The sequence below is a fragment of the Lonchura striata genome, chromosome 1 (genome assembly GCF_046129695.1).
Source record: "Lonchura striata isolate bLonStr1 chromosome 1, bLonStr1.mat, whole genome shotgun sequence".
NCBI lineage: Eukaryota > Metazoa > Chordata > Aves > Passeriformes > Estrildidae > Lonchura > Lonchura striata.
In genome coordinates, this window is record NC_134603.1 from 27,141,222 (window position 1) to 27,153,702 (window position 12,481).

At 37.9% G+C, this 12,481-nt stretch overlaps 1 protein-coding gene across 2 annotated transcripts in view; it reads right to left on the minus strand.

Annotated features, from left to right (window-relative positions):
• The window catches only part of CPNE3 (copine 3), a 28,800-nt gene extending 16,462 nt beyond the window's left edge, over window positions 1-12,338 (minus strand). Inside the window, exons 1-6 of one of the 2 annotated variants that reach the window (XM_077782983.1) lie at window positions 12,269-12,338; window positions 9,608-9,666; window positions 2,814-2,953; window positions 1,973-2,152; window positions 767-841; window positions 264-335 (exon numbers count right to left, since the gene is read on the minus strand). In XM_077782983.1, coding sequence (XP_077639109.1) covers window positions 264-335; window positions 767-841; window positions 1,973-2,152; window positions 2,814-2,945 — 459 coding nt within the window. In that variant the 5' untranslated portion in view covers window positions 2,946-2,953; window positions 9,608-9,666; window positions 12,269-12,338. Of the gene's footprint in view, window positions 1-263; window positions 336-766; window positions 842-1,972; window positions 2,153-2,813; window positions 2,954-9,607; window positions 9,667-12,268 lie in introns of those variants that run through there. The other variant, XM_021543179.3, reaches the window with a different exon arrangement.
• Between the last annotated feature and the right edge of the window lie 143 nt (window positions 12,339-12,481).

Here is a 12,481-nt window from a genome sequence, read left to right on the forward strand (position 1 = left end):
AAACTCCCTTACATTTATATGGGAACACATTGCTCACAGAGTACCCCTGAAATGCATTTATCTTAGAAATACATAACAATTAATTTCAAAACAGTCAATGAAGTTACTCTGCAGCAATCTTACTTCAATTTATTTTTTAGTGTAAGTAAAATCTTAATGATTTTATTTTATGAGCAAAAATGAGAATAAATATTGAAATATTTGTTTCCTGCTTTGACAAGAGTCTTACTACTTTATCAAAGAAACAGCAATTACTTAAATACCTTACTGTCCAGTTTCCTTGCTTCTAATTCCAATACAACCACCCTGTTATCCTTTACTTCTTCTGCTGTAATCTAGGTAGGCAAACAAAACACTTAGTTTTCATCCAGGAACTATGCAGTTTTCTCATGACATGTCCATTAAAAAAGCCCCCATGTTTTCTCACAAATGAAGCATTAAAAAATGAAGCAGGGAGGAGGAGGGGGATGGGAGGAACAATTAGATTTGACATTGGGATTCCATGCCATCTATTTACCATAAATGATGGTAGTGACAAAGAAATGCCCTGAACACCAGCCCATTGGATGCCCTAATGATGCATGCAATGGGACTTAAAATACAGAAGGTGGGCTGCTATTGAATGACGAAGATAAATTAGTGGATGAAAACAATATGCTTTATAGCTCTATAGAACAGACTCACTGCATTCAAGCCACTAACAAAAATAAAATCCAGAAACAATTAAGGATGAACTCTGAAGACATTTATTTCTTAATTCTCTTACCGTAATGCTTCCTCTTCCAGCAGGTTTGCCATTTTTAAGTACTAATGGTTTTGTTAGAGTCTTGCTAGAAACTATCTGCCAAGGCAAAATTTGAGTATCAAACATTATTAGCACAACTTAATAGATTTTCAAAGGAACTAAATGAGTTAGTGAAGTATTTTCATTTTAGTAATTTTCCTTTTTTGTAAAGATGACAGCATTACATTTACTTACCATAATCTTCTATAAATAAATAGGTAATACTTTATTCACTTAAAAATTCTAAAACACACATGAAGATGAACATATGCAGAGCTACAGGAGTAATAAGAATTACAATGTTTTCTAGCAACATGGCATACATTCATGGACAAAGATAATACCTTAGGTTCCAATTTCAAATTGTTTTTTAAGTTCCCCATACATACCTTTAAAATGCATTCAAGGCATATTTCATAAATGGATTCAGCAAATAGATTTATAAACACAATGTCTGTCACTCAAAAAAATCATCAGCCTTCCCCTGCAGAGTTTCCAGCTGATTTTATTTTGCCCTATTCAGGCAATGCTTCCTCAGAAGTTTGTCTACACCTTCTTTACCTTAAGAATAAATTATTAATTGACATTGAATTTCAGGTCACAACATCTCTTTATTTTAAGTGCATTATAAGGATAAAGACACAGGGCAGGAAAAATCCCAAGACAACCCTTCTGAGAAGTGCCTTTGAAGGATCTATTCAAAAGAATGAGTTAAAAAGAAGCTGCCCAATAGCAAAATATGAGTGGGAAATAGAAGCAAATCTACAGCTGGTAGAGCTAGGACCATTGCTTGCATTGACTGGAAAGCAGACTACAAGGATAACATGGCCCTTGTGAGCACTCATACATTTTTCTACACTGATTCTCTTTTTTGGGAGCATAAAAACAGGAATTTGAGTATTAGAGTCAATAAATAGCAATTACTACAACTTTGTGCTCATTGACAGCCCCCTTACTTTTAGATAGCAATCCAACAGTCACCATCCAAGAGCACATTTCAGGGCATCATCTCAAGACCTTTTTGCAAATAAAATGCATATAAACTGATAAGGCTTGAAAAAACAAATTAAGAGCATCCTATTCAAATTAAGAGTACTCCAACTACACAAGAACATAGTGATAAATTCAAGAAAAGTGGCTAATGATTTTCAGTAGCTTAATTCTAAGGAAAATCATCTGCATGCTTACCTGTCCCAGCGTACATTCTAATTCTCCTAAGAAGTCATCATCACTCAGATCATAGGTTTTGTTATCAATGTCATATATTCCAAACTTAAGTTTCTGAACAAGCTCAAAATAATAGTCAATTAAGAATTTCTTGGAAAACCTTGGGTTCAAGGAATTCTTAACTCTTTCTGTGCGATCAACCTGAAATTAGAAAGATACCACTTTATCCAGCATTTCACAAACTAAACAAGCAAGCAAATCAAATACCCTATTATTAAATATACTCAAAAGTTCTAGAAGTACAAAGGAGCATCTTCCTATAAACCTTTCATCAAATATAAGTTATATTACAAAACATTATATATACACATTATATTTCAAAACCCACTGCTCTAAGCTAGGGATACTTCATCTATTTTTCATCACTCCCTCTAAGGTGGGACTTATTCCTGCAGAGGCAAGACCAACATAAAATCCTGTATTGTCAAATCTAGGATAAGACCCTAGTTTTGCAGTACTGTATTTATAAAAGCACATTTAAGCACTTGGAAGGCTTCTTCTGTTGGTTCATACATGGCTGGGGAACAGTGCTAAAAATCAGACACTTGTAAGCATTTAATAGCAAATGATTATTAGTGTGCTGTCCATGTAACTATTTGTTGTGGTTTGACATAGCTTGGTTTTTAATTAAAGGAAAAATCCAAACCCACTACACTATTAGAGATATAATCTAACAAAAAAACATTCAAAAATGCTGGTACAAAATTAAAATATTTTAATGAAACCATATGCTGTAGTGTTTAAAAAGGTCCAACAAGTCAGATTTTTTTTTAGCAGATTTGTGAGAAGCATCAGGCTGTACCTCATACCAATGCTGACCACTTGTGTTCTGGAGAAGCACACACAGGGGGTCTGACTTGGAGCCAACATCTTTATCCAAAAGATTAGTGCAGGCAATAGTCAGCTCCACCTTCGTCACACACTGTGCCGCCATTTGTTACACTAGAAACCAGCAACAGAAATCATCATTAAAATGGATTAAAAAACAAACAATAGGATTGTCACAATGCATTAACTCTCTAACTGATCACAAAAAGTGTTAGCTTGTCAAAAATGATGATTTGAGGTTACAAATGCAAATTTTACAATTTATTATGTACCAAGATTATAGTGTTATTACTGGCACACCCTTGTTTTTTCCACACAGATATAAAAATTAATTTCAAAATCTGCACATAAAAAACAAGATCAGGTTTCTGAAAACACCTGAGGAATCAAATGAAAAATGGGATATACCTCAAAGAAGCCACAGTAGTTTGAATTGCTAACAATAAAACTTCACAAGCTTTAAATGAAATCTAAAAGCCCATATGAATGCTAGTATCTTATAATGTAGATATTATTAATAATTCCATTAATAAGAAAAACACATCGTATTATATACTCCTCTACCAAACCTTTGTAACAAAATGCTGAAACGATAACCATGACAGAATTGGAAAAGCCATTTAGGCAGGTAACAGGTTATCTTGCTTTAGTAAATCTGAAATAAAAACAACTACTAAAAAAATATTTTAATAATAAGGATAAACACTTTGAAGTCAAGTAATAACTGAGAAATTGGGAGAACTGTTCTTTCTATTTAATAATATCTATTAAAAAAAGAAGTATAACTGAAAGCATCTTTACATTTTCTCCTTAAGTACCTCCATCACTGTCCACCGGACAATGTCCACTAACACCAGCAGATATCACAAACCTACAGAAGCAACTTGGTTATCAGTTATGAATCCCACACTGGCATAGCATGCATTTGTAAGCCCAAGAAGGTCTGAGCACCAGATTAATTTATATATATATAAATATATATATATATAAAATCTCCATAATTATACACTTTAAGGATAGAGTTGATCATTTCCAACAACTCTTAGGGAAGTAAACATCTACAGTACAATCGTCCTTGACTCAAGGACTAAAACTTCCACATCTTTCCACAAGCAGCCCACCCTGGAAACTCTCAAGCCTCTTTAGTTTCAGGTTTGCCTTCTCCCCAGTAAACCCACAATCTAGACCAAGTATCCCTCTGGATTAATTTATCTTAGAAGTGCATGATACACCAAAGAGAATAAGGCAGAAGGAAAGGCACCTGCTTCTCTCTGGTCAACTCATTACCAACATATGCATTCATATCTGAACATGACACTATACTTAACCCAACTGAGCCCTGTTCCTTTCACAGTATTCATAAGATTTTTCATTAAAATGAATGGTCTTTTAGAGGCAAAAAGGGAAAAAACATGGAAAAGACAGAACAAACTGAAAATAGGAGAAGGAAAATATTGTGGGGTCTGAGAGTATTTTCCTCAGGCTCCTTGTAGTACACTAGGTTACAATTCACATGTTGTCTCATCTTAATTTTGCTATCTCAGTGATGAACTTTTTGAAGACTGAAGTACATATAAATTACCTGTAAAAGAAACACCCAAACATCCACATTTTAAGAAGCATGTCAGATTCATAGAAATCCTCATGCACCTCCCAAACACCTAAATGTGATTTCTTCTTTGAGTATCTTTTTGTTCCCATGACTTTCATAAAATTTAATTCATTGTCCTTGAGGGGAAAACAGTGAAGGTCTGGTACTAAAACAGTTTTTAAACCAATAGTTTTTAGGTGTAGAAACCATACCTCTTAAAAGCAGTCTGCCCCTTTTTTCCTGGTTTTCTTTTTATACTGGTATTTTCCATTCCCTATTGCTTTCCTGGCTGCCAGACCGAGCTCATTAACAGTCAGTGCCTTTCCCACAGAATCCAGTGCAGACCAGTACATGCCTCCTTAATGACAGCTTTCAGAAAAACAATTCTCTGCTGACAAAATGATGCTCTAACTCCCACTGATGCTGCAACAGCAAGTACAAAGGGTTTACATGAAACTCAACAGAATTTAAACTTGAATTGAGACCAATTTTCAACCAGTCAAAATTTTCTTGCTTCAGCTTATCTGAAACTCCTCATTATTAAGTCCTTGAAAGTACCCATTTCTTTTGTTAAGGCAGTATTTCCAAAATCACTGCTAAAAGGATAGGATCGAGTCAACTTAAAAATGTGGTCAGCTTTTTCCTCTTAGTCTGTGTGTGTACTCACACTTCTTGTACATCTCAAGTACTTTGTCACATGAACACATAAATTCTGTTACTTCCTCTCCTCCTCCATGTCACCAACTCTCCCACTAGGCATCTAATGCAGGAAAAGAGCAAATTAAGAAAGAAGTGCTGTGCAAAAAGCATCCTTTAGCATAGAGAAAGGAAGACTAAAAAAGCAGATTCCCTTCTCTGAAATGCAAATGCTCATTTGAGAGGCAACAACAGTGTCCATATTAGATAAAAGACAACTTGTTACAAGAACATGCATTTAAGTGGAGGACACTCAAAATCCAAATAAAGAGCAAAACTTCACAAAACACAAGACAGTCCTTTAATCTTTAACATTTCCAGTTTTGAAAAATCCAAGATGAAAAATAATGCAAGGCATTTTTCTAAGTAGTTCTGAGATTATTAAGAATCTGTATTTGTACAATAGGTTGAAGAGGTCTATAATACTAATACATTTCCAGAAATAATTTTGCTATTTTACTCAAAAAATATGTTTCTCCATAAAACCAATACATTTTACTGCAAATAGTTACACTGATTTTCAGAAAAAGTTATGTCTTATTTACCCAAAGCAGTATTTAAGGTAGTGAAACTTTAGTAAATAAACAAGAGATACGTCTCTTGCTACACTGCACACCTCACAGAATTTGCAGAGGGCACACATGCTTCACATGTGTGAAGTCAGGAGTCTTTCAAACAACACTATCTGCTAGGGCTCTGCTCATCCTGCACAAATCCTCATCATCCCAAATGCCTGAAAGGAAGAATTATGCCAGCTCCACCCAATTCTCCTCAAGTCTAAAAGCTGAAAAGTTAGTTTTCAGTTAGCTGAAAAGTTCCCAAGGTTTGAGAGGTGGATGGTAGGGTTTCTAAAGATGATAAACATCCTCAAGGATCAGTCACTGCCAGGTAAACAAGCAACCTCTTCTTGACAATTTGATGTAATACAGTCTGGCAAACTGCCATATTTTCAGGATGGTGAAAATAAATTATGCGTGCACTAGTGCATTACCTCTTGAAATACCATTCTACAACATGTCTAGTAGGCAAACCAAATGTAAAATTTTCTAGATATCTGACTGGATTACTTGAACATTTGGAATTCTGGATTAATTTAACATGGACAGACTATATTGTTCAGGCTATGGTAGGATAAACCCCAACTGCCAGTAAGTTACAACACATAAAAAGAGATTTAGTTGTTTAATTAGTTAAAGTAGCTGTGCTCCACATTGGTCATATTTAATTAAAACCTTCGCTTTTCTCAAGCTATCAACCTGCCCTCCATGTATGTTACCATAAAGGGAGGCAAAGCACATCAGAATGTGTGCAGATGATAGCTCTGCCATCCTTCTTTTTGAAATAGCTTTCATAATTGCAGAAGACAGGCTTTAAAAAGTATATCTGGACAGGAAAAGACTTAAAATTACTATATATAACGTACATCTGAACTGCAGTGATATACAGTCATAAGGGATCCTCTCCCATGTCTAGGCTGCTCAAGAGTATGATTAGGTCAACTAAGAATATGTCAAGTCTTTCTGCTTGAGCTGTAATTATCAAAGCAAAAATCTAAGTCAAGGACTAGTCTTGTCTTGCAGTTTTATAGATCAGAATTTCTTTGAACTCCAGTCAGTAATGATCCTAATGAAGATAAGTGGTAGACATCAAACAACTGAGTTGTGGTCTGTTTTCCAAGAGAAACTGCAAACATGACATTCTACCTGGAAATTAACAGATCCATTATCAGAATGATGTAGCAGTGCAGTTGGGAATTGCTAGACTGTAGCAATCCTCTCTGTGCTGCAAAGTCAGAGGACAGTATTGGCTTGCCCAGATAACCTTGCAGAGCATTACAATGACACGTTCCCAAGTATAGGTGCATCCAGTCCCATAAGCAGAAATACCCAACTTAAAGACAGACTAATGAAGTGGGTTTGGCATCATTGTCTTTAGTCACAAGTCTCAAACCTGTTCTGATGGAAATTATTGTTGTCATTGAACTGCTGTGAACTGCTAATGGCAATAGACCAAAAACTTATCATTTTTAGATATCTCAGGGCCCAAATTAACACAAAACAGCCACAAGAAACTTGCAAATGAAGTCTATTCCTGAACAGCTAACCTTTTTGCCATAATGCTATTCCTAAAAGCAGAAAATGCTGCAAGAAGCTGACAAAGAAATTAGGACAAATGGATCCTCCTTCTCACTGATAGGGCTAGTAGTAACACAATTGCTAGTGATCTTGGGCTACAAGCACATAAATATATTTTTTTTAAATCTCAAGGTAACCCTTCAGTTCTTAAGAAAACAGATCACAGGAAGTAGACATTTCATACAAGGTACAAAAGCTAAGACTGTTTTACAGCCTAATTTCATCACTGCAGCTGAAAAAAAAATCCTCAAAAAACAGCTTCTCTAACAATTCTACCTCCAAATCAAAATTCTGACTTCTCTTTTCAGTTTTACATGCAATACAGCTAGAAAACTTGTCCAGCTGATGTGCTGACAAGCTAAGTACCAGAAACCTCTTGAGTCATTCTGTATTTGAAAAATCACACAAAATCTTGAGTGTAAGCTTTATCTTCTACTAGTACTGATACAGCTATCACTTCCTGAGTGATAGCTGTATCTATTTTGGAGGGTAGGAAGGCTCTGCAGAGGAGTCAGGCTGGATCAGTGGGCCAAGGCCAGTTCTGTGAGGTACTGCACCCTGCACTTGGGTCACAATAACCCCATGCAGCACCACAGGCTTGGGAATGACTGGCTGAAAATCTGCTCAGTGGAAAAGGACTTGGGAGTGCTGGTTAACAGCTGGCTGAACACGAGCCAGTGTGTGTGTCCAGATGGCCAAGAAGTCCAAAGGTATCCTGGCTTGTAGCAAAACAAAAGTGACCAGCAGGACAAGGGCTGTGATTCTCCCACTGCACTGGACACTGGTGAGGCCACACATTGAATCTTGTGTCCACTTCTGGCCTCCTCAGTTCAGGAAGGACATTGAGGTGCTGGAGCATGTCCAGAGAAGGGCAACAGAGCTGGTGAAGGGTCTAAAGAATAAGTCATATGTTGAATGGCTGAGGGAGTGGGGGGGTGTTAAGCCTGGAGAAAAGGAGGCTCAGGGATGACCTTACTGCTCTGTACAGCTCCCTGAAAGGAGGCTGTAGCCAGGTGGGGGTTGGCCTCCTTCCAAGCAACAAGTGACAGGACAAGAGAACATAATCTCAAGCTGTGCCAGGGGAAGTTCAGGTTGGACATCAGGCAGAATTTCTTCATGGAAAGTGTTGATAAGCATTGGAATGGAATGCCCAGTGAGGTGGTGGTGTCACCACCCTCAGAGATGTTCAAGAAGCATCTCATTGTGGCACTTAGTGCTATTGTCTAGTTCACAAGATGGTATTAGTCAGATATTAGACTTGATGACCTTCGACATCTTTTTCAACCTAAATCACTCCATGATTCTCATATTCACTATTTAGCATGCAGGAAGGAATTAGAGCATTCTGAACTAAACAAGTAAGATTAGGTTGATAAAACTCTAATGATTACAACACTCATTTTACTGGGGCTTACATCAGTCAAAACCACTAATATTTAATAAATCTAATATCTAATATCTAATAAAGCTAATATTTAATAAATCTGAGGTATCTGCATACATGAGAATGGAAGCATAGTTTTCTGTATGAGAAATGAATCATCTATTTATACAAACTTTATGATACTCTATTGGATTAGTGACACACTGGTATAACAAGTCAGACAACTATTTGCAGGTTGTTTCTATATATAAAAATCTATCAGTAAGTTATATTGTCAAAAAACAAGTTAAGAATTCTATTTTATTTTTTTTAATCCACTGCAAAGAAAATATTAATTTGACTTCTAGGACACCTGCTCATAAAATTACTTCAAGACAGTTATTTCTAAATATCATTCTGCTGGTCTTTTTTCAATCCTATATATATATGTTTGCCCTTTAAGCACATCTTTAATGCTTAGCTCTTCCCAGCATCTTCCTCACATAAAAGTATTTTTAGATGATGTTTCAAGTGAGCTAAACTATAAAAGGTAGTATTGTGCCTGGAACAAAAAAATTAAGAAATACAGATCTCCTGACTTCAAAATTCAATTATTTTAAGCATACAGCAGCAAATCAGAGGAACGTGTTCCTTGCATATATGTTTATATGCTTTATCAGAGTATCTTTATACCAATTATTTAATGTAAAACCATCTATCAAAAATGCAATGTGAACAGCATCTTAAATTGTGTGTTCTGCATTGCAATTACTCTGTGTAGAGCCACCGATTGACTACATAATTAACATTACCCATAAAGAAAGACAAAACTTTTATCTCACTAAAACTTGCTGTACTTTACTGCATAAACAAGATGCAGGTGAACACATGCTTCAAATTCTTTCTACAGTTCTTTCCAAGGGATGTTCTGCCTCTTCACTGTTACAAACACTAGTTCTTAAAAATGAGTTACAGTAACCTACCGTAGAGATCTGCCTCAGGGCGTCTCAGCAAAAGGCTAAAGCTTCAACCAACAGTAGCACTAAAATGTGAAAGGAAAGGAAATTAAAACAAAGAATATATATAGAATTAAAACAAAGAATATATATAGAATATATATAGATCAGTCAAATTAAGAGGTTTGAGGAACTGCAGTTCCTCTTAAAATAAATAACCTGTCCAACAGTTTTATGTGTCTATGACAGCAGCACTGTAAGGATTACTCCAGGTAACTCAGAACCTTTATGGGAGAATCATATATACTAAATATTATAAAAATCTGGCAAGAAAAGCCCTTTAAGATTCTAAGAATGAAGACTCAATTACTGGTTTTGTCCTATTCATTAAATACTTTTTTTTTTTTTCAAAAAGGAGACAGTGGATTAGAGTAAGTAGATCAAAATCAGTAGCCCCCAATGTTGTTTATGCTCTAACTAACCTATGCATCCTTACACAGTTAAAGGATGACAAAGAAAAGTCCATTAAATCAGTATTCCACAGTGGTCCAGCACATGTCAGTATAAACAATAAAATTTTGAAACCAACAATCACAAAATTGCACTTTACTGTAGCCCAGAGGTATTTCAAACCTTCCTGTATGCAAACTAAGAGCTCTGCAATCAGCTGCCCTTCAGTTCTGTGTCACAGCAGCTACTTGCACTCCCTGTGCCTGGGAGGCATCATTCATGCTCTGCACATCCTAAAACAGGCACACAGCAATCATGCTAATTCCTGGAACCATTAGATAATTGCACATATGCTAATCCCCTGCCATGAGGAATTTTTAAAAACCCTTCTGGGTAGGGGAAGTACCAGAAGCAAATGGCCACAACTAGAACTAATTCAAGTGCCTCCTAATTGGGCATTTGAAAAAGCACTGAATTAAAGTGCACTTGATCCATCTAAAAGTTGGAATGGATCTAAAGGATACAGTCCTCCAATTAGAGAACAAAGTACGATTCAAATCAGCAAAGACTATCCTTTAAACAGAAGTTTGGATCCAGCAACCAAGCCCCTAAAATTCCTCCGTTCATATATCCTTCAGACACTCAATAATGCCCTTTCAAAATGTTTGAGCAAAAGTATGTCATCCAAAGCAATATTAAAGATAAACCAAATAAATCAAATAGAAACAGAGTTGATGGAAAAGACCTATAAGACTGTAAAAAAAACCAAAACATAATTCTACTTCCTGCCTGCTTGCTTGCACAAGCCATACCACACCTTCAAATGTAATGCTAGGAGGGGCCAGTATTAATCTTTGCCTAACTGATCTGTGAACAGAAGTAATATTCTTGGGTTTAAAAGGAACTAATATGTACAAATATTAAGTTAATCATATATTACTTATGTAGGAAGAGCATCCTGACTTTCACAGGAAAATAAACAGGAAGGAACAGAAGGTATCTTACTTCCTAACTTTGTCCCTGAAGGTATTTCATTTAGGAAACCATGCAATGACAGCATTTGCTCCTAAAAAAATTAAATTCCATCCCAGATATTGTACAGTTGAGATTTTAGTTTTATTACCCCTAACACTATGGCTTCCCTTTAGCATTCAATTCTGGAGAAAAATTTGGCATAAAACAAGACTGTATGAACACTGTGGTAACAATTCTGCTACCTTGGCTTTCTGGATAACATTTAATAATAGCTTAGTTATTCAGCCTACCAGAAATAGCTTTTTGCTTTTGTTACCTGAACTGAAATTAGTCTAATAGTTATCTCCAATGAATCTGTATAGTTTAGTTTTAAGACATTTAGCATAAACATACTTGTGGCAAAAACACTGCATTCTTCGTAACACCACAACAGATAAACCAAAGGACCTCTGACTCATACTCCTTTAACATCTTTCCTACTTTTTCCTTCAAGTGTTTTTTGGTATTCTGCATGCACTTCAAAAAATCTTTCCTCTGTGAGTATACACATATAAAATTAAAATTTAAAGCTCCAACTGAAAAAAAAAAAAATAGCTGGGATTAAGTTTGACTGTATTTACTTTTACCAAACAAGCAGGGCAATACAAATTACTTTCAGGATACTTAATGTACTTTGAAGATAGGAGCATGTAAGCAAAAGTGAAGAAATTTCACATTTTAAAACTTTTCCCTAGTGGAAGAGTAAGTTATGACAACATGAACATTACCTAAGATTTGTCTTGTGTATATATTATGCAACTAGAGTGAAGAAAGAAAACAGCCACCCACGCAAGCAGCAGCCCAGAAAGAACAGCGTGCGGTTTTCAGGAACCATGCTGACTCTCGAAAGCCTCCTCTCCCAGAGCTAAGGGCGCTTTTCAGAGCGGCGTTTACACCGCCACAGAGACGGGCACTACGGACTCAAACCTTCAGGCCTACAGCTTTAACTTCACCGAGTTCCACCCCTTCGGGACAGCGGATGGGCACCGACTCCTCGACCCCCGCAGCAGCCGCAGGGGGCAGCGCGCCCCGCGTCCCCCCGCAGGAAGCGAGGCCGCACCTGCGGGGCGTTTCACGCGAGGAAGGGCCAGGACAGCGGCCTTCCGGAGCCCTGCCCCGCCGCCCCAGCCCCGCACGGGTCCCACTGGACGAGGCAGAGGGGCCGGGAGCTCAAACCCCGCGGGACACGGCGGCCCCTGCGGCCCGGCCGGCCCGCGCCCTCACCTGCAGCGCGGCGGCTCCGGACCCCGACCCGCGGCGGCCCCGCCCGCGCAGCCGGGCCCGCCCCGCCCGGGCGCAGGCGCACAGCTCCGTGCGCGCCCCCGGCCCGGCCCGGCCCGGCGCGGCGCGGCCGCTCGGCCCGCCGTGGCTCAGGGCGCGCCAATGGCCGGCCCGCGGCTCGGCGCGGCGCGCTGCCCGGGCGGGCGGGCGGCCCTC